Raw genomic sequence first — 23,100 nt, forward strand, 5'->3', positions numbered from 1 at the left:
TCCGAGTAGGTCACAGAGGACGTTAATGGCACACCTCTCTATCATCTCTGTTAAAATGGCTACACTTCCGGTGCCTTTGATTTGGGAGCTCGTGAAGAAGGACAACTCGTTTCTCGTTAAGGAGTTCGGAAATGGGACAGCTAGTGTGCAGTTCAGTAAGGAGAGCAACAATCTCCTAAAACCTTAATTCCTTCAAGCACTCAGGGCTCGCAAACAAGAAAACAGTTTCGATTCAAACTGCCGGCAAAGATCAATCTGTGGTGCTAGCGACCAGGTTTCTCCATAATTTTGACTCATCTCGGGCGTCTCGGTCCTATCAAAACCTGGTTTTCCAAATATGATCCTATTTAGTATGTTTATTATAGAAAAAAATATTTCATTTTTACTCTAATTAAAAAATAAATAAATTTGGTGACGTGGTCTGCTTTGGATCGTTTTCTAGTGATTTATGATAAAATGCGCAGAAATCCGTTGTCACTGGAACGACTTCACTATGTCAGCTCTCGAGCTCTGGTCATCTGCGTCGCCTCTCTGTGAAAGTTTTTCATCAATTTCTAGGGTTCCGAAGACCTCTGGAACCCTTTTTGCTCCCCCTATTATCTACAGAAAGTCATCTTTAAACTTTTTATCGTCTGTTTCTTTCAAATCATTTTCAAATCCCTTCTTTTGGGTCGAAAAATCTGAGCTCAAACGGTGCTGGAATCGTTCGAAATGTCTACTCCGTTCATCTGGAAGGGAATTTTTCCCCCAGAAGGAAGAAGATGACGAAGCAGAAGCCGAGTATGATAGTGTCGACGGTGAGGAAGCTGTTGATTCTGATTCATTTGATGCTGAAGCACTGGAAGAGGAAGCCCAAGATGCCGTTAGAGAGTATTCTGTCTCTTTATCTCGTGAACTCAGAATTGGTAGGTTAGATTGACAGAACTGAACAATTTTTTTTTCTTTGGGGGGGGGGGGTTATTTTAGAGGTATGCCATGTTCATATTTTTCACTAAATGGTAGTCACCATTGATTTCCTTTTGCAATCTTAAGCAGAAAGGGAAGTGTTGATGCTATTGGAGCAACAGAGGACATACTAAACTTGAGAGAGACTTAAATGACTTCAAAAATCTCATACTAAGGATTAGTGAAACTTTGCGCAATAAGTTCAGAAAATATTTGTAGGATTGCTCCCTGAATTTGAATGGCCAAATGCACGTACCTACTCTTTTCCTGGCAGAGAAGGATGTTATTCTGCCATTTTGTCTGGTTCAGTTAAACATTGAAAGATTTATTTGGAAAATTAGTTTTTGTACTATAGTGTGTAAACTAATTCAAGTTGTTCTTTTTTATAACCTCAGTCTCCCTGGGGAGTCTTCTTTTACATTTGATGAGGCAATCTCTCTTTATCCATCCACACATATGCCATGCATTTGACATTTAGAAGCATGAACTACAGTTGGTTGAACCCAAATAATCTTTAATATGCCTTCTATTGGAGACCTACTCTTAAATAAAGGACCACTAATAGTGAGTGTGCAATAATTAGTTTAAGGCCTTACAACATTTTGTGTTATTATTATTATTTTTTAAATTTAACTATCAAATTTATTAGAGGGCTAAGGTTGCTCCATTGTGACCTAGTGGTCGAAGCAGAGGTTAAGGCTGTGTACATTATGGCCCTCCCCAGACCCCGCAGTGGCAGGAGCCTCATGCATTGGATGCACCTCTTTTTTTTTTTTTTTTTTTTAAAAAAATAAAATAAAAATCAAACATAATAAGAAATAGAATACACTGCAGTATTCTGGGGGAATTTTTTATTTACCAAAAAAAGAAAAGAAAAAAAAGGAATAGAAAACACTGCATGGAACTAGTTTACAACAACAAGAAGAAGGATATCTGCAGCAGTAATTGCTTTGGTTTCTGCCCCAAGTACAAGTAGTGTAGCTTTTTCTAGTTCATCAACCACGTAGTTTGTCTTGACCTCCATCTAGAAGAAATATTCCCTACTGACAGAAGGGCTGTGGCCTCCTTACCAGATGCGCATACATCCACAGGCATCCCAAAGGAGAACTCAATGACTTCATTATCAGAGGAACAACGTCCTCTACCATCAAGTTCGCCCATCTGTACAAGGAACAAGTCTCCAACCCCATGATAACTGCCTTCAATTCCGCCAGTGGAGTTAAACAAATCAACTGGACCAGAGAAAACCAGACTGTGTTATTGCCTCCATCTCAAATTAAGACTGTTTAAAAAAAAATGCATTTAAGGGGGCTCTTCCTAAATCATTTAACACCACTACTAACATTTTTTCTTTCAATACTACCCCCCCAATTGGTTTGACTGTCTTCAATTCGGCTTTAGTGGAGTCACACAAATCAACTGGATTGGAGAAAACTCGGCTATATTAACTGCGTCCCAAATTGATTGTATTGTTTTGAAAAAAACACTCATTTTAAAGGGGCTATTTCTAAAGAATTAAAAGCCACTACAATGATGGCCTTTTTGGTCTTTTGAATACTTATCCCCATTCGTTTGGCCTGTCCGTTTAATTAGAAAGTAAATCTCAAATATGATTAAAAGGGGGTATTATGGATAGTGAAAAGATTCCTTGCCTTGATTACCATAATGGACTAACATTATGAGACAGTGAAAAAAACACCAAAGAATACAATCTTTTTGGGATGGAGGGAGTCCATCATGTACTCTAAAAAGTCTACCTACACCTGCTAGATGGAGATTACCAAATCCTTGCATTTTGATTGGGAAAATTGATTCTCTTATCTCAGAGAATTCTCCCCATTTGTCTTTGTTGGGTCCAAATGGATCCATGATGCATGTGGGACACTATGATGGTTCTCCATGCACTTGAATGACTTCTTATATATGCAGAAGTCCTTTGTCCATAATTTCTTTGTTCACTGTTTCATTCTGTTTTAAGGATTTTGCTTCTGAATTGTTTACTGAACTTATTACAAGGTAAGGCTCACTGGAATTGGCATATTTGATTTTGATGTTTCCAGAGGATGAGACAAATGATAGGAGGGAAACTGGTGGAAAGCAGAGGAGAGGAAAAACTTCCAGTGGCAAGGTCAATAAACATTTAGTTTTGCATTGATATTCTTCCTCATTTTTTTCTGAGCCACATGATTTGTATTACTAATTATGTAGTAATTTTTTTTGCTTCGTTTGATCAGTATTGACAGAGGAGTCCTCTAATAAGTGCTAATAAGAGGGTATGAAGTCAAACTGTTGACATAAAAGACTAAATCTAAAGTTGGGGAGCGGGGAGGGAGAGGGAGGCCTTTCTTAGTTGGTGTCAATAAAAGATAATCACCTCTGATGATTCTTCTCTAGTTACAGCATTGTCCTCCTCCAAATCAAAAGAAAACTACAATGAATCCATGGAAGCTATAGAAACTTGGAAAAAATTCTTTTTGATATACATATGCAGCGACAAATCAGCTCATTGCACTCCAAAAAACTTTCATAATTTGACATTCCTCCAATGGTAGCCATGGTGAAGTCTTGATATCTATCAACTGTAACAGTCTGATACGTATCGAGATTGGCCATGTCCATATGATATAAAACCAATAAATTAAATTCTTTATGTATGGAACTGTATTGTATTAATATGGACCAATTCACAACCGATACATAATGACTAACTTGATAAATAGGCTGCCGAAATCCAAAAGTCCCAGTTTTTTTTTTTTAGCCAAAACTTTAGTGGAACCCATTTGCACTTAAAAACCGACCTAGAAGAAGTGTTAAACAAGCAAAAACTTGCACTTGTTAATGAAGGATTGAATCACACATTTTTTCTTCTTTCAAATCTTCTTACTTAATTGTTTTTCGTATTGCTTATTAACTAGGTTTGATTTCATACTTGCCAATGAAGATTTGAATCACATAGATGCTGCGAAGAAAGAGATAATCTGACATTATTTGGATAGCATTATTTATTGCTTATTTATGGTGCACAATGCTTAAAACACCAGTTTTGCATGTATCATAAGCATACCCATGTGTATAAGTGTATCTAGTGTCTCTCCATATGTCTCTTAAAACCCAGTTTCTGATATGCCTAATACCAATAGTTGACACCTTGATGGTGGCAATTATAGGAAGCCAGTTTCTAAACTTGTCAACAAATCTTCGTCTGTCTCTCTCCTTCAATAGACCCCAAGTAATGCCATGAGGTAGCAATCTCCACAACAATGCTTTGGGGTTAGGAGGGAAGGCCAGTTGGTACAAATCATCTTTTGTTGGGAAGGAGGGATGAAGTCTGTACCAAATAAACTCACATAATATTTCCAGATTGTGGCTGCAATTCATAGTGCAGGTGTATCATCTATCACATCTATCATCTCATACTGCACTTACATAAAGTGCACCTTTAGCACCAACCCCCTATTCTGAAGTACATCATGGTTCTGGATGCTTATATATTGTTAATGTGACTCCTCATACCATATAAAGTATTCGATGAGAGGGATTAGACTGCAACTTAATGTTATGTGGTTTAATTGTTCCCTCTGCTTTTGCTTATAAACCTACTGGCAGCATTCTTGGTCCGTTTGAAAAAAATCCTCATTCCATAGAAATAGAAGTGTTTCATTATACCTTTCATTTTCTATTTTGCAGATCCCTGACCATCTTCTTCCAAGGGTCACAATTGTTGGAAGGCCAAATGTTGGCAAGTCAGCATTATTCAATCGTCTCGTGGGGGTATTGGTTTTTGCAACCAAGTCCTTCAGTACTTGTTTTTCAACTAAATATGCATTTCATTTTTCAATTGTTGATGGACAAGAGAGTTGACTTCTCTCTCTCTGTATGTACCCCTCCCTCCCTTTCTGTAGTTCAAAAGTTGGCTTCTTTTTTATAAATTTTTTTTCTTTGAAAAAATTGTAGGGTTCCAAAGCTATAGTGGTGGATGAACCTGGTGTAACTAGAGACCGCTTGTATGGTAGATCCTTTTGGGGAGAACATGAATTCATGGTGGTAGATACTGGAGGTGTTATCACAGTTTCAAAATCTCAGGCTGATGTTATGGAAGAATTGGCTATTACAACAACTATCGGAATGGAAGGGATAACACTTGCCTCCAGGGAGGCAGCTGTCGCTAGAATGCCCTCAATGATTGAGAGACAAGCTACTGCAGCTGTAGAAGAAGCATCTGTTATTATATTCCTTGTTGATGGCCAGGTATGGTCCAGAATTCCAACTATGATAATCTCTGTCATGCTTTATAGCTGGAAATATCTCCTTTTATTTCTTTCACAAGTTTAGAGAAAGGAGGACAAAATACGTAGCAAGGAAGATGCATTCCCATAAAGCAATCATCCATGTAGCATGTCTCCCATAGAGCAGTGACCTAAGTTAGCTTCATCCTAACTGCTTGTAGGATACCAAACCAGAAAAGCTTATGCTTAACCCCTACTTAACATACCCTCGTTTTTTTTTACTTTATAATATTAAGTTTTGTGAGAGGGAGGGCCTTGGCGCAACAGTAAGGTTGCTCCATTGCTACCTAGGGGTAAGGCTGTGTACATTATGACCCTCCCCAGACCCCACTGGCAGGAGCCTTGTGCACTAGGTGCGCCCTTTATATTCAAGTTGTGTGGTGAATCACCTCCTGGGATATGTCCAATGAATAGCTTAGGTCCCCTTCAGATATTGTGAATTTTGCATCTCTGATGGAAGAGAGCTTTCTTTCTTACTGGGATTTATCATTTAATATCATTATGCAAGTTCTGCTAATGACCTTGCTGACGTCACAGCTGAACAAGGTGTTGTGCAACCTGAATGGTGTTCTGGTCTCTAGGTCTTTCATCCTCTTGTAACAATAACAGAACCTGAATCATCACCTGGTCATAAGAAAGAAAGAAGAGAAGAGAAGAGAAGTCGAGGAGAAGAAGAGAGAATACTGCCCATGGTATCAGTGAGGAGCAGAATACTGAAACCGTGGTTGGGGGATGCTTATATATTGATATTAAAGTTAGAAATTGCAAATAACCCCTTTAAGTGTACTTTACAATTAAGGACAGACAACTAAAAGACCATTACAATTATACCCCTACAGAACTGACACTAATTTAACACTCCCTCTCAAGCTGGATCATAGATATCACCTACATTGTTGTCAAGCCATCGCCTAGGCATCCAAACGCCTTGGTCCCCTTGGTCGCCTAGTTGGTTGCGCCTTGCATCTAGGCTCCCATCAATGCCTTGGGTTGCCTAGATGTCATGCAAACTATGATCACCCATGCCCAACTTGGAACACCCTTGGAGAAATATATTTCAAAACAAGGCCTTGGTAAATAAGTCTCCAAGTTGATCACAAGAATAGACAAATGGAGTAGAAATCAACTTCTTCATTATTGGATCCCGAACTAAATGGTAGTCCACTTCAATATGTTTAGTTCTCTAATGCAAAACTAGATTACTAGCTATATGAATAGCAGCTTGATTGTCACAAAACATTTCCATAGGCTTGCTGCTTAGAAACCTAAGCTCTTGAACAAAAGACTTAAGCCAAATCAAATCAGCTGTAGTACTCTATACTCAGATTCAGCACTAGACCGAGCCACTGTAGTTTGCTTTTTACTCCTCCATGTAACCAGATTACCTCGTACAGTAGCCTTTAGTAGATCTCCGATCAACATCAGCACCAATCCAATCCGCATAAGAGTAGCCAACAGAATTGGTATGACCATTACGGAAATAAATCAGACCTTTCCCTGGAGCACCCTTAAGATACCTCAGTATATGACACGCTGCCTCCCAATGAGCTTGCGTGAGTGTTATCATAAACTAACTAATCACACCAACAACAAAGGATATATCAGGTCGGGTAACAACAACAACAACCATAACCTTATCCCAACTATATCAGGTTGGGTAACAGTGAGATGTATAAGTTTGCTGAAACTCTGATACTGATGTTTGTCTTCAAATTCTTTGTTATGATACGCTCCAAGTTTGACATGAGGCTCCATAGGAGGGTACTAGCTTACAACCTAACATTCCTGTCTCACTCAGAAGGTCATGAACATACTTCCACAGAGACAAAGTAAGCCCTTTCTTGCTTCAAATGACCTCAATGCCAATAAAATATCTAAGAGTGCCCAAATCTTGCATTTGGAAGTGATGCTGTTAAGTAAGACTTAACTTGTTCAATGCCATGCAAATCATTACCAGAAATAAGAGTATCATCAACATAAACGACCAACACAATCACTTTAGAGTCGCGAGGTCGAAAAAAACCGAGTGATCTGAGTAACATTGAGAAAAGCCACCAAAAAAAAAAAAAAAATCTAGCAACAAATCTACTGAACTTGTCAAACCATGCACATAGGGACTGTTTCATCCCATAAATAGCTTTGTTTAACCTATAAAGTTTCTAAGCATTCTCCCCCTGAACAACATACCTAGGAGGTTGCTCCATATAAACCTCCTCATGCAAATCCTCATACAAGAAGGCATTCTTCATGTCTCATTGAAAAAGTGACCAATCAAGATTAACAGCCAAAGAGATCAAAACTCGCACAGAAATTAGACGAGCAACAGGAGAGGAGGTCTCAAAATAGTTAACTCCATAGATCTGACTATAGTCTTTACCTTACCTAGTGATAGATGAACCAAAGTCCAAGTCCTACAGAATGCAAGGCATCCATTTCCACATCCATGGCAAACTTCCATTGAGGTTGAGAAAAAGCATCTTGGTATTTTCTTGGAATAGGGTGAGAGGTCAATGAAAGTGCGTATGTACGAAGAGAATCAGGAAGATATGGAATAGAAACATAGTTAGCAATTAGATAGGCGACTGCAGAGTTTTGAGTACAGGAACGAGTACCTTTTCAAAGAGCAATTGACAAGTCATCAGGAGAAGACGAATCTCCAAGCAAATAATCAGACTGGGAGAGACGAGGAATAACGAAAACTGGTGGTGATGGCTTGGGACGACGTCTGTAAACCTATAATTGTAACCCTATGGATTTGGGGTTAGAATCTGCAAGTGGAATGACTTGAGGAATAGGTAGGGGATTGGAAGATACAAGACCCAAGTCAGGAACAACACCACCAAAGTAGGGAGTTCTTTCAAAAAGGTTACATCGGCATTAACAGACTACTGACGAATAACAAGATCAAAACACCAACAGCCTTTTTGGGTGCGAGAGTACCTAAGAAAAACACACTTTATAGCACGAGGAAACAGTTTATCGATGCCCGGATGAAGATTATGAACAAAACAAGTGCACCCAAAAATACATGGTGGAAGACCAAATAAGGAGTGTTTTAGGGCTGATTGTTTCCTGGGGCCTCACTTCTGTAACGCTTGTTGATCCGGCCCCTACTCTTTAAGGGCTGGACTGATTTTTTGTTTTGTTGCTCCCCTCTTGGGGCCATGTTTTTTCTCTTTCTCTTTGGTAATGAATTTCTTATTCACCCAAAAAAAAAAAAAAAGGAGTGTTTTAGGAAAACAACAGGGAAGGGAGATCGATTATGAAGAAAAGAGCTAAGAAGTGGTCAAAACAGTGTCTTCCCAATAAATTTTGCGACACTCATATGAAACATTAAGGATCTAGCAATTTCTAACAAATGTCGGGTTTTCCTTTCTGCCACACCAATTTGTTGGGGGTGTATATGAGCAACTAGTTTAACAAACACGATTATTAGAACAAAAAGAAGAAATTTCACATTGAGTAATCTCAAGAGCATTGTCAGTACTCAAAATTTTTAAACAAACACCAAACTGAACTTTAATTTCATTTTAAAATTGTTTAAAAACTGATACTAATTCAGAAACGATCCTTTTAAAAGATATAACCATGTACTGTGAGAGTGATCGCCAATAAAGGTGACTAAATAAGAAAAATTGGACTGATTTTTAACCTTACATGGGCCTCAGATATCATAATGAAATAAATCAAATAAAGATGGACTCCTAGACTCACTACAAGATGGAAAAACAGTTTGGTGATGCTTGCCCAGGCAGCCCAGCTCACATGCTTCACACTCTATACGGGAGGTAGACTTGCAACTAGGGACCTTATGTTGTAGCTTAGAGAGAGTAAGATGTCCCAGCCGGTAATGCTAGAGAAGAGAAGCACCGGTGAAGGTAACAAACGCCACCGTAGAGGAGGAAGCAACATCAAAGTAGTATAGGCCATCCCTCTCAAACCCTCCACCAATCCTCTTCTTTGTCTTGAGACCTTGAAAAACACAATGGGAAGGGTAGAAAGTGATTTAGCAATTTACATTCTTTGTAAACTGACTAACAGATAAAAGATATAACTGGTAATTTAGGAACATGAAGGACAAAAGATAATGAAAGAGAAGAAGAAAGAGGAATGACACCATGACCAATGACATTAGTAGAGGATTCATTTGCAAGAATAACTTGGGATGGATAGTTAGATTTTTGAAAAGAAGAAAATACATTTGGCTTTCCATCCATGTGTGAGGACGCACTTGAGTCAATGACGCAAGGGATGGAAGATGAAGAAACAAAACATGTGGGTATACCTGAATCAGCCAATGTAACCGCAAATGTGGAAATGAATGTCTCAAGTTGTTGATTGAACATCTCATCACGAGAGACAAAGGATGAAGAACCACCTCTAAACGAAGAATTTTTGTTGGTGTCATGACTCTCAAGCATAGTTCTAAAACTTGCCGAGATCTCGGAAAACTCGCCGAGATCTCGAAATCTTGCCAATATGGTACAAACCACCTTATAAATACACTGGGGGTTGCCACATCACAACCAAGGCTCTAAAACTCGGTCTCGACCAGGTCGAGTTTTTCTAGATCTTAGCGGCGAGACAGTGTATTTTTTTTTATGTTTCGGAATTATGTTTCGGTGGGCATATGGCCATAGTTGGCTCCGAAACTTTAAGGTAAGCTTGTTTCAGGCTTAATAAACATATTTGAAGGTTCAAATAAAAATTAAAAAAAAAACCCAATTTGGTGTTTTGGGTTTGCACCCTTGGTTAGCAGTAAAGGCCGAACCCTTAATGTAATATTGCCTATTCTACACATTGTTTGAATGATATGAGACATAAATGGCAAGTAAAACAAGTAAATTATGTACATAATATTGAATAATTATTTTAGAAATAGTTAAAGACTTAAAGTTTCTACTACAAACCACAAGATACAATGAAGTGTTCATAATGCATATTACATAGACACCCAACGTAAGTACAATGAATAATGCATAAGTCATAGACACCTTATTACCCTAGTCTTCTACATCTTAACTCTCCCAAGTCCCAACAATACAATACTATGACTCTATGAGTACTGAGGAGGTCGAGATTCTTGAAATATTCGAGATTTCTCCGATATTCTCGAATATTTTGAGATCGGTTGAGTTTTTACATTTTTTTTGTTTCGTATAATAACTCGTCTCGAGAAGCTCGAGTTTTTCGAGATCTCGGTGAGATTTTGAACTATGATCACTACGAAGAGATCGATTGCTGCTTACTGTGGAAGATTTGGTTATATTCAACTATTTTAGGTAAAGTTACTATTCCCAAAAATTATTAATGTAGTCCTAGAATAGGAATTAATCCCACTAGGAACCAAGTAGAACCAAGCTTAGGGTAAGCCTGCTGTTTAGGGCTGATTAGGGGCTGTTTTAGGGCAAAATTAGGGTTTAGGATGGGAATTTGGGAATGGGGTTTATAGGGTTTTAATCTGCAGGTTTAGAGGGTCATTATGGTATAAAAATATCTGGATTTGAATAAGTTTTAATTTCCTGCAGAAATTAGGGTTAGGTTTCGGGTTTTGTAAATAAGGTAAACAACTAAAATTATGGTTTAAAGTAGGATTTAGGGGCAGGGGTTAAGGTCGACTGTTAGAGGGGCTAGGGGAAGATTCGGTTGCAATATGGAAGGTTTCTGATGGCTGAATGTGTCCCAGCAGAAAATTAGGGTTTTTAGGGTCAATGGAGAAGAGGGATCTTAGGGTTTGGATGGACAGAATGGGCAGCAGCTAGGGTCAGTGGAGATGGTGATGAGGGGAAGTTATGGTCCAAATCTGATCAGATTCCAATGGAGGAGCAGATCTGAATCAGAGTTTAGAGTCTTCTAGGGTTTATGAAAATAGGACAGAAGAGAAAAGGAATTGATTGGGGAAGGAAAGAAAGGATAAAACAGAAAATTAAAACCCAAACTTACACTGGATTCCTCCGGCAGCAGCTTGGATTGTTGAAGGATGAAACCACCTTGAAATAGGGATCCTCCCAGCCGTCACGGCGTAAGGAGTCGCAGGATTCCACCCACCCTTCCACCTTGATAAGCCCACAAGGATGCACACACTCTTGGAGAGCAACAATGGCAGCCAACAAGCAAAAGCTTTTTCATTAATCAAATTCGTGTTCAAGGCTTTGCCCCTTACAACCTTATATAAAGACTCAAAAATAGATTTTTACTCTAAAAGGAAAGCCCTAACCCAATTCCTAACCTATTAGGTAACTTAAACTGACTAGGAAACTAAAATAGACTCAAATAGAGTCCTAATGACTTAAAAACAACTTAAACTACTTAAAATAAAGAAGATTCCCTACTAGCCAATAGGATATAAGAACCTCTTAGCCAATAGGATCACTTCACTTAAATTAGACCAATTGAACCAATTGGATGCAACCAATTTAAACCGGTTCCATTAAAAACATAAAAATAGACTAAATATTGGGCTAATCCATGTAAAATGTACTCTTTAGGCCCATAAAGTGGCCTATTACATAGAAAACCCATGGGATCAAGGCCCACATACATATAATGACTAGAAATAAATTTGTGCGAACTGCATCAATTATTTTGTGACAAATACTGTGGGGGTAGATTATTTATATGTCAGACACTGGAGGCCAGTCCACGACTTCACGGTGTCGAAATTAAGAGTTCGACATTTACTGCCAATTATGTCTCATAGCATTCAAACAATGTGTAGAATAGGCAATATTACATTAAGGGTTCGACATTTACTGCCAACCAAGGGTGCAAATCCAAAACACCAGGTGCTTTTTTTTTTTTTTAACAACTTGAAGATTTAAATATGTTTATTAAGCCTAAAATCAGCTTCCCTTAAAGTTTCAGAGCCAACTATGGCCGTTTGCCCACTGAAACATCCTACCGAAACAAAAAAAAATTTACAATAACTCGCCGAGATCTCGGTCATCTCGACCTGGTCGAGAAACCGAGTCGAGACGAGTTTTGAACCTTGGTCATGAGATGATACCACTTCAACACTCCCATCGAGCAGAGATCTATTAGCAAATTGTTGTTGTGCCCATTGGGGCTTACCATGCTTGACCTAACACTTCTCAACTGTGTGATTATTACGACCACAACGAGTACACTGTCGGACAAACTGATCAGATTGCTGTTCGCCACAACCATCCATACCACGTCCCTGACCTCCCCTGACCCATGACCTCTGTTGGGAAAACAAGAGCCACAACCACAGCCACCATTACCAACAACAAAAAGAAAGCTTTCCTTAGAAGAGAGAGTGGATTCAGATTTAGGCTGGGAGGAGGACACAATCTGTTGAATTCTGTAGTAGGTCTCATTCATAGAGGGAATCTTCTCACCATCTAATATTTTATTCTTGACAGACTGAAGGTCAGGGTTTAATCCAGACAAGAATTTTGCAACCAGGAATTCAGTATGTTGAGATTTCAGAACTTCAATATCTATAGAGATATTATAGAGAGAGGCTGGTAGACATTGGGTTCATCTCACATGTCCTTTAGAGAGTACTATAATAATCGATAATGAGGTTTTCCCCCCAATTTTTAACTTTTATTGATCCAGAAGCTAGCAGCAGTCTCAACTAGAGCAGTTAGAACTCTTAGCCAAGCATGGGTCCTAGTGGTTGATGTGTCCCAGCTCCCATGGTGGTCAAAAGTCAAAATGCATCACGTTGACCCATTCCAAGTTTTTGATATGAAAGCCACGGGATACTTGCTCTTGTTGGTGTCAACAAATTTGCCATTCTGCTTAAAGGAGAAGAACTTTTCATATAAATCATAACTCTGGACATATTCTTATCTTTAGAGTAGCTTTCTTTGGGATGAAACACAACATTGGTAGCCACATAAGGCTCCATACTAATATACTATTCCACAACTAACAAAGTAATGTAGCATTTTCAGTCATCCACTATTTGTATTCATTAGATGTTGTAGCAGGTGGAGGTTAAGTCAGATAGTCCATCTTCCTTTTGGCAGTGATATGGACTTTGACTGCCTGAACCTAGAGAAGGTAATTTTAAGCCCCATTCAGTTTGATAGATGTAATTTGAACATTCACGGTATCTATGTGGGGAGTTTAGAATCAGTCATAATGCTGTAGATAGCAGAATCACATATAATAAACCAGATGTAACCGGTCACAAGAAACACCACCAATAATCAACAATAGCAACAAGGAATGATGACCAGATGCACAAGTCCCAAAACAGCATCTGAAAAAACCCAAACCATAAAATCGTAGGGAAGGGTAATACACTTAAATCACAAAAATCAAAACCCTAAAACCGCAGATGGTTAGAGTTGTCTGTTTGGTCTGAAATTTGGACCACAAACAATATGGTGTAGACAGAAAAAGTCCTCTAAAGATTACAACGATCAACCAACGAGAGACAATGTTTTTGAAAGGAGTTTTGCTCGACAATTGCCTGACAAATTAGGGTTTTGGCAGGAACAAGGAAAATCTGATCTTCCACATCAAACGAACATAATCAATCCATAAAAAGTATTCACAATGATGATTGTGACTTACCAGAGGAGGGGAATAACCAGTATCATCAAACAAAATCTGTACATAGTCAAAACCATGGTACAAAATTTCGCGATATAACGTGAAATTTCGGTAATTTCGGTAGGGCCGAGACGAGATGTGAAGGCGAAACCAAAAAAGACAAAATTTCGACGATATTTCGTAATATTTCGGGACATTTCGGCGATATACCGAAATATCGCCGAAATATTACAAAACACCTCACGTGACTCATTAAACCATGGTTATAAATACCATATTTCGCTAGCTAATAGTCGAAATATCGACTGAGAGCTGGGCAGAAGCTGTTTTTGGCCAGCTACACTCGTTTCTTCTTCGAAATTATACCGTGGTCCACATATGTCCTTCAAACAGAGAGCAATGGACGTCGACTCCTGCGGGCCATGAGTGGGGTTGATCCAGGAAGGCACAACAACTATTATTAGCACTTGTGAGTTGTGACTTGTGAGTCTTGTGAGTCTTGTCTCTTGTAAGTTGTAAGTTGTAAGTTGTGATTTCACTGATTTGTGAACTTGTGAGTTGTGACTTTGTGTATTGCCTACTAAAGTATTGACTTTTGAGCTATTGAGTATTGACTATTGAGTCATTGACTATTATGGAGTTTATGAGAATATGATTTATGAATTATGTCTAATGAGTTTTAATTAGTTTGTTTAAATTTCTTTTATGTCTTTAAACTGCCTAATCAATGTGTATTTAACTATTTATATACATTAGGGCGACCGTATACTGTCAATCAAGGGTGCAAGCCCAAAACACCACTTTGAGTTCATTTTTTTGCGATATGAAGGTTTAAATGTGTTTATTTAGCTTCAATAAGGGTGTCCATGAAGTATCAAGGCTAGATATGGCCAAAAACCCACTGAGATGGACTCCCGAAATATTGCAGAAAAAATGCAATGTTTCGGCGAAATTTTGCCATATTTTGGATATTTCAGATATCTCGGTAGGCCCGAGATACCGATATATCGTGAAATTTAATACCTTGGTCAAAACCCCTATGTGCATGGAGAGAAACCCCTAGTTGTGATAAGGGTGTCTTCAGATAAAGAATATTCTTTCTCCAAGAACGTCATTAATGGTAGTGATGCAACCCTAGTTGTGCATGTTCAAGAAACTATGGTTCTAATAGACAGAAAATAACGTAGGTGGTTGTAGACCAAAATGTAGGGGAAAAACCCTAGTCACACTTGGAACAAGAATCAAGAAGGAATCTCAGATACTAAAATCATAGCTTTGATACCATGCAACAATAACAGAACCTGAATCAGCACATGGTCATAAGATAGAAAGAAAGAAGAGAAGAGAAGAGAAGTCGAGGAGAAGAAGAGAGATAAAGGGAAAAAACTGCCCACAGTTTCAGTGAGGATTACTGAAACTGTGGGTAGGGGGAAGCTTATATATTAATGTAAAAATTAGAAATTACAAATAACTTCTAGGATCCACAACTCAAACCAAACTTAAGTGTACTTCACACCGAAGGACAGAAAACTAAAAGACCATTACAGTAATACCCCTACAAAACTGTACTAACTTATAACCCTTATAGAGTCTGATATCTGGATCTATGTGGTGGTCTTGGCCTTTCACTGGCCATTTTGGCACTTCACTCATCTTTGAGCTATTCTCATCATAAAGTTGCTATGTATTGCCCCCCCCAAAAAAAACCTTTGAAGTTTCTAAATTCTATCTCCGCAGGAGGCAAGAAATGCATAAGAAATATGGATAAAAATAGGAATCTAATTTACTGAGATTGGTGGGGTTTGATATGTTGCATCTGTGGCACTTACTTCTTTTTTTCCTGTTAGTTAATAACTGAGTACCTTAATGCTATAGTTAGGCCATGTCTGAATACAATCCTAATTCTCAATTCTGGGTCAGAGACTCAGAATTAGAATCAACACATGGGGAGAGACATGTTGGGCTAAATTCTTGAAGGCCTCCAGTTCTGGAATCTCCTATTCTGGAATATTTCTAGCAGGGCTGAAGAGCAAAAATTTCATATTGGAGTAAGATGACCATGTTGCCCATCTCAATACGGGGCTCATTGGTACAATGCTTTCTCATGGTCAATGGGTCCCACACGATTAAGAATCAATATACAACATCCAGACATGATTCTCCAATTCTGAGAATTCCAGCCAGAAATGTAGCTATATTACCTGGACACAGAAAAAATATACAATTTGGGTGTGGCAAAGATTCCATTTCATGCATAGTGTCAAACATGGGTACAACTCATAATTTGAATTATGCAGGTTATATGCAATTTCAATTCTAGAATTCACCAAGAATTGAGAATTCACAGATTTAGAATTGTACCCAAACGTGACCTTAGAATTTCATTCATTCTACATGTTCTCTTGCTGGTTAGGGTGATGCTTTGCAATTTTGAGATGAGGTATTTTCTTTTTCTCACATGCAACCTGCTTGAGTTCATGATCAGCTTCCTAGGGTCAGTTATTAATTTCGAAACAATATATATAACAAATACTGAACAGGCAGGTCTAACGGCAGCTGATGTGGAAATAGCTGACTGGTTGCGTAGAAACTATTCAAACAAGAGTATTATTCTTGCTGTGAACAAGTGTGAATCTCCACGAAAGGGAATCATTCAGGCATCAGAATTTTGGTCTTTGGGGTGAGTTGTTTCCTTTCATTTGTTCTTGATTTTTTTACATCAAATTGATAGGTATAAAAAAAGTCATGAATGCTTAATATTTATTTTGGGGTTTCTTATGATTTTTTTTTTGGTTAAACATGTGATTTAAAAATATGTCTTGAATTAAAGCTCAAACACCTTGGATATGCTTTTTCTTGGTGTTCCTTTTTGTTTTTACCCCCTTCAAGTTCATGATGTTTTATTTTTCATATATACATTACTATATACCTGTCCTGAATAGTCTAATGTGATATGGATTGAATCCTTATAAAAATATGGTTTTTTAATAACAACCCAAGAAAGAGGTATGGAGGACAACGCTGGAATGGAAGGGAAAACTAGGGAAAAGGAGGGAAGAGAAAAAGAAACCAGAAACCAAGAGCAACTCAACTCAACTAAGCCTTTCCCAAACTAAATGGGGTCAACTACATGGGTCTTGTTTCACAATTCATCTCTTTAAAACCATATTTCTGGTCAACCCAAAGCCATTCATTATCATTTCTTACTTCTGCCTGAGCAATTTTCATCCCCCCCGCCCTCCCCGGTCTTTTACCATAGTTGTCAAGGCACTACGCGATCCAAGGCGTTTGAGGTCCTCCCTAAGCGGTGCCTAGGCGCCCTAAATCGCGTTCCAATATATTTTTTTTAATATATCAGTTTTATGTGTGAAACAATCAAAACACTCATTTGGTTTATATGTACTTGAAACTGGTCATTTTCAAGTATACTTAGTCTCACATTTGGTTTATACTGTTCTTAAAAAATATAAAGTTATCAATAAGTAATTAACCTGCTCTCAATTTAGACAAATGATCTTGTTCTCTAAGAAATTTGATTGATCAAATGATTTAAATTTTACATGAGACTTTTTGTATTAGGTAGAGCACAAAACCAGCTTTCTAACAAATCCAAGATTGCTTAAATTTGATTTATATTGAAGGAGTTATGTTCTGGTCAAACCTTATTTTGTGTGCACGAATGTTGTCAAAATCTCTCTAAATGAATTTTTTTTTTAGATATCAAAACAAATGAATATTTTACCGCAGTTTTGGTTTTTAGCAATGTTTTACCATATTAAGATTTATGGAATTTTTAGATTTGAGAAAAAACCCCAACATTAGAAAGTTGAAAATTTCACCTACCGCCAAAAATCTAGTTTTTGTTCTTGAACTGGGGGTTTGACTTTTTATTCTTTTGGAATTTTATTTTTTAACTATTTTTATTGGATTCAAATAGGGGGTATTTGCTTATTTATGAATAATATCTTAAGTAAATGAAATATCAAATGATATTTGGCATAAATAAGTGTCAGAACCTGGTTCGATACCAATTAAACCAATGCAAGGCATCCTACAATAAGGCGGCAGCCACCTAGGCACCTACAAATCCGCCTGGACGCCTAAGCGGCTCCTTGACAACTATGTCTTTTACTTCCTCTAAACTCCATCATATCACTCCTTAGATGTGAAAGAAATTGATATTCTTTGGTAATTCGGTCAAAATATTGACCATATCTTGAATATTCCTTCATTTTTTTCTATGGATTTTATCTTTAATTCTGATATGACTTTGGTTGGTTTTCACTGAAAGTACCAAATATTCATATTTTGCTTCTTGTTGAAAATGAATTCCTTTGGTGTTTCAACTGAAATGTTTTGAAATTAGAACCATAAACAAGGTTGTGGAATCCAAGCTCATCAAAAACAAGGAAACATAGAGCAAATTCAGTGGAGAATGGCTGTCTTTTTGAGTATTTAACCATCCTAAACAATGATACCAGCATCCAACATATATGATCATAATCATAGTATGGGATGGTGGCCTGCAGGTCAAGAAGAACTTGTGGATGGGTTGGACACAATTTCCACTATTCTATCATAATAGAGGCAACACCCATTGTTAGGGATCCTAATAATTAGGAACAATGGTGGATCCCTTTTTGAACCTACTCTGAGCATGATTTGAGCTCTAGGAATGAAAGGACCAGCTGTATTTTGGTGATTAGGAAGATGTAGTGTGTTATTCGTTTAAGATACAGATGGAGCATTGTGTTGATGTCTGTCAGGCACTAGCAAATCATGAGCCAGGTGATGTGAATGTACACATTTTGTTGCAGCATTAGGTTATTTATAGGGAAAAGTTGGAAGCTGGAATTACTTCAATTTTTTTTGGCTTAATGTATGGTTTACTGTGCTAGATATTTACAAGTCCATGAATATTTGTTGGATTCTATCATTTTACATTAGAAGTCTTCTATTTCCTCTTCTCTTCAGCAGTCTGCTTTGATCAGGACATTAATTTTTGATTGATCAACTAGGTTTTCTCCACTTCCGGTATCTGCTATTTCGGGGACAGGAACTGGAGAGCTTCTTGATCTTGTTTGCTCTACACTGAAAACAGTTGAGGTATCTAATTCCCTGAACAAATGCAGAGCTTCACTCTGCATATCGGCATTTCTATGAATCTAAAACTTATTTGTAAGCACCTATCGTTTATATTAATGTATTAAATTATCTAGCTGAAATCTTGACAAACTACTTGATGCAATACAGGATCTACGAGATTCACTAATCCTTATTTTTACATAGTTCTAGATTAAAATTGGTTTTGCTCTCTACTTGGATCGATTTCATGTGAGCTTGACTGTAGCAAGTGATAGCCAAAAGGTCAAGCATACAATCTTTTCCCCCCATTCCTTTTTGGGATTCTAGCTAATTGAGTGATTTGATTGGGGAATAGATAAATTGCAGCAGGTGGTGTAAACCTTATAGTGTCCATAGAGATTTGTAATTCCATTTTCTAGGTACAAGTTGGTTTGGATAATATCCCATCCTTTTCATTGGAAAGCGTTGTAATATGGGTATAAGGGTAGAATTGTCCTTAGGGTTTATATTGTGTTGCCCTAGGGGCTTTATTGTCTTTGTACTCCAGTATTCATTATTATAAATAAAGGTGGATTGTGTCTAATAAACACAAGTCACAATTCCCAAAATCATCTCTCTCCTCTTCCTCTCTCTTTCTCGTTTTTTCCTTAGCACCACCACCACCTAACTACCGCTGTTGCCTTCCATCTCACCCCCGCCGCTCACCTTGCGCCTCCCTCTCTCTCGGTCTCCCTTTTAGCGTCACTGAGAGGCAGAGAGTTCCGCCTCCCTTCCTCTCTCGATCTCCCTTTTAGCGTCACTGAGAGGCAGAGAGTTCCGCCTCCCTTCATCCGCCACCCCTTGGTGGTGCTTTCTCCACCACCGAGGGCTTTTTCCCTCCTTGTTTGATCCTTCAGCCTTTATTCATGGACTAAAAAGGCTGTGGTTCTTGTCCTTCAAAGTTTTTTTTTGGATCTGTTGATGATCTAGTTTTTCCCTTCAGATCTGTGGTTACTTATCCCGTTGTTTTTTTTTTGGTAACGATGTCGGATCTTTCTTCTGCTACATTTGGTATAGAAGGGCAAGTCTATGGTTCTCATGACGGCTTCCCTACTTTCCCTGTGTGCGCTGTCCGGTTGGATGGAAGCAATTATTTGATGTAGTCGAGATCTTGTTATCTCGACATTGATTCCCACGGGTTTTTGGGTTATCTCACTGGTGCGAAGGAGAAACCCATCACTGCAGGTCCTGAACAAGACAAGTGGAGTTCTTCCAACTCCCTAGTGATGTCCTATCTTCTCTCAAGCATGACAACTCAACTTGCACGTGATTATCTCCTGTTAGACACGGCTGCAAAAATTTGGAAGGCTGCTCAAGAGACTTATTCACAGGTTGGGAATGATGCACATGTCTATGAATTGCGTAAGAAACTTCATGAGACCAAGCAGAAGGAACTCAGCCTATCCCAATACTACTCTGAGTTGCGCAGCTTGTGGCAGGAATGGGATTTTTATGATACATTCCAAGCTTCTACCCCTAAAGATGTGATCAAGTTCAAGAAACGAGAAGATAAATTCAGGGTGTATGATTTTCTTGCTGGACTTAACGTGGAGTATGATCAACTCCGTGCGAAGGTTCTTAGCAGGGATCCATTCCCTACTCTGGAACAAGCATACTCCCTGATCCAACTTGAGGACAGCCGTCACACGCTGCTATGCTACCCCCTTCTTCCCAGGACTGATCGACTCTTCTGTCTGGTCCTCCTGTGCAATCCAAAGGTGGTTCTTCTTGCTTTGATGATCGTTCTGAACGCGATCCTATCAAATGTGATTATTGTGGAAAAGAGACACACCAAGGAATTTTGTTGGAAGCTCCATGGGTGCCTCTCTGCCCCTTTCAACAAGGGTCGTAGTCGTGGAAAACCTTCAACAAATCATACTGAGGCAATTGCAGTTGATCCTCCACCTGGTGCTGCCCCTTCTACTCCTCCGGATGAGCCTACCAAGCTTCTTCGTCATTTGGTAACCAAGTTGGACTCCACTGGCCCTGCCAGTTCCGCTTCTGCTTCTTCTTCCACCTTGGTACCTTCGGATTCTGCAACCCCAGGTATTTCTTTTGCTGGTCTTTGTGCACCTACTATTTCCCAATCTTGGATTCTTGACTCTGGTGCCTTAGACCACATGACCGGTAAGGCCAATTTTTTCTCCAAATATTCTCTATGTTCTGGTAAGGACAAAGTTTGCATCACTGATGGCTCTCTTTCCTCTATTTCTGGGAAGGGATCCATCACATGTTCTCCCACCTTGACATTAAATTCTATTTTATATTGTTGTAATATGGGTACAAGGGTATAATTGTCCAGTGGGGTTTAGCTTGTGTTGTCCTAGGGGTATGATTGTAACTTGTACATCTTATTATTCATTATAAATAAAGAGGACTTGTGTCTCATGGACATAAGTTCAATTCCCCAAAATTCCTAATTCCATCATGGTACCAGGGCAAGGAGAATCATCTTTGGGATTCAAAACTCCCTTCCATGAAACCTTAAACCACCGCCGCTGCACGCCGTCAACCTCTCCTCCCTCTTGGTCTCTCGGTCTCTTGGTTTCACCGCCACACCCACACCACCGCCGCCACTTTTACCACTTCTGCCTCTCTCGCCTTCTCGGTTTTACCACCTCCCTCTATCTCATTTGTTTCTCTTTGTGATTTTTCCTTGGTGGTGATTTTCTCTCCCACTAAGGGATTTCTCTATCATTGATTTAAATCTCCTTCCCTATTTTTTTAGATTTTCATGTGGTGAATTCTTGTTTTTTGTTTCCCATATCTCCTTGTGACCAGCAGCCATGTTGGCTGAGTCGATTGCATCTACTACTGGACAGGAAGGGGTGGTCATGCAGCGTGAACGCAACTTCCCTTCATTCCCTATTAACTCCGTCAAACTTGATTGGAGTAATTACTTGATATGGTCTAGATCTTGTTCTCTTGCTGTGGGTGTCCATGGTCTCTCTGGCCATCTTACTGGTGCCTCTGTGAAGCCTACGGATGCTGGTCCTGCTCAGATTAAATGGGAGACTGAAGAATGCTTACCTGCTTGGTCATGTCATATTTTCTTAATTCTATTGATATTGCTATTGCCCAGGGATATTTGCTTCTTGAGTCTGCTGCAACAATCTGGAAAGTTGCAAAGGAAGATCAGGGCACATGTTCTCAATCATCACCCCTTTCCCACACTCGTGGAGGCATATGCTATTGTTGCTTCTGAGGAGAGTCATTGCACAACTTTAATTCTCTTTCAGAAAACTCAAGGCACCAACTTTTTCGTTTGCTTGCATTTTAGAACAAACAACAACAACAACAACAACAACAAGAAGCTCAGCTTTATCCCAACTTAATTTGGTCAGCTACATGGATCCAAACAAATAAAGTAGGTAAAACTGAGGATTAGACAAAATAAGGGAATGAAGAGATAGAAAAAGAGGGAAGAGAAATGGGATGAGAAGTGAAAATTGGGAAATGACAAATGAATGATGTAAAAACAAAAGAAAAGTGAAAGATAAAAGTAAGAGGAAAGAGGCACAGCCCAAAACAAAAGAAGGTCCTTTTCCCCCCGCTTTTGTCAATTAGATCCTTTTCTGTATTTCCACCCCCCACTTCTCAGTTCTTCTCAACGGCAGCCCTGCCGGCTATATTCCCTCCTCTGTTGGTATTCGTCAGGGTTGTCCTCTCTCTCCCTTCCTTTTTTGTCTCTCCCTTGAGGTCCTCTCCCACAGTATCCAGTCCAAAACGGACCTTCACCTCATCTCTCCCATGCCCAAATGCAAACCCACCAAGCTAACCTACCTGGCCTTCGCTAATGACCTCATGATATTCTCTAAGGCTGACCCAACCTCCCTCCAGTCCATTATGGCCTCCCTCCACCTCTTCCAGGAGCTCTCTGGTCCCCGCATTAACCTCCTTAAATCCCAGATCTTCCTAGCCAGGGTCCTTGACAACACCATTCTGTCCCTTTTAGCCATCACGGGCTTTACTCCAGGCACCCTCCCGGTTCGATACCTTGGCCTCCCCCTCATCCCAGCCAGGCTTTCAGCCCATCATTGTAACCCTATCCTTGACCTCCTCCGAAAGAAACTTCAGCTTGGGAAAGCCAAACTGCTATCTTATGCAGGCCGCCTCGAGCTTATAAGATCGGTTCTACAGTCTTGTTACATCTATTGGAGTGGTGTCTTTGGCCTCCCCAAAGCTACCATAAAGGCTGCTAAGTCTATTATGT

The 23,100-nt window shown here is 39.1% G+C and overlaps 1 protein-coding gene across 3 annotated transcripts in view; it reads left to right on the forward strand.

The window, feature by feature from the left end:
* The first annotated feature begins 427 nt into the window (after positions 1-427).
* LOC122655824 (GTPase Der) overlaps positions 428-23,100 on the forward strand; it is a 37,376-nt gene continuing 14,703 nt past the window's right edge. Inside the window, exons 1-6 of one of the 3 annotated variants that reach the window (XM_043850181.1) lie at positions 428-905; positions 3,006-3,073; positions 4,633-4,716; positions 4,900-5,193; positions 16,304-16,443; positions 18,782-18,869. In XM_043850181.1, the coding sequence (XP_043706116.1) occupies positions 449-905; positions 3,006-3,073; positions 4,633-4,716; positions 4,900-5,193; positions 16,304-16,443; positions 18,782-18,869 (1,131 nt within the window). In that variant the 5' untranslated portion in view covers positions 428-448. Of the gene's footprint in view, positions 910-3,005; positions 3,074-4,632; positions 4,717-4,899; positions 5,194-16,303; positions 16,444-18,781; positions 18,870-23,100 lie in introns of all 3 variants that reach the window. The other 2 variants (XM_043850179.1, XM_043850180.1) reach the window with 2 other exon arrangements.

Source organism: Telopea speciosissima, chromosome 3 (assembly GCF_018873765.1).
Source record: "Telopea speciosissima isolate NSW1024214 ecotype Mountain lineage chromosome 3, Tspe_v1, whole genome shotgun sequence".
NCBI lineage: Eukaryota > Viridiplantae > Streptophyta > Magnoliopsida > Proteales > Proteaceae > Telopea > Telopea speciosissima.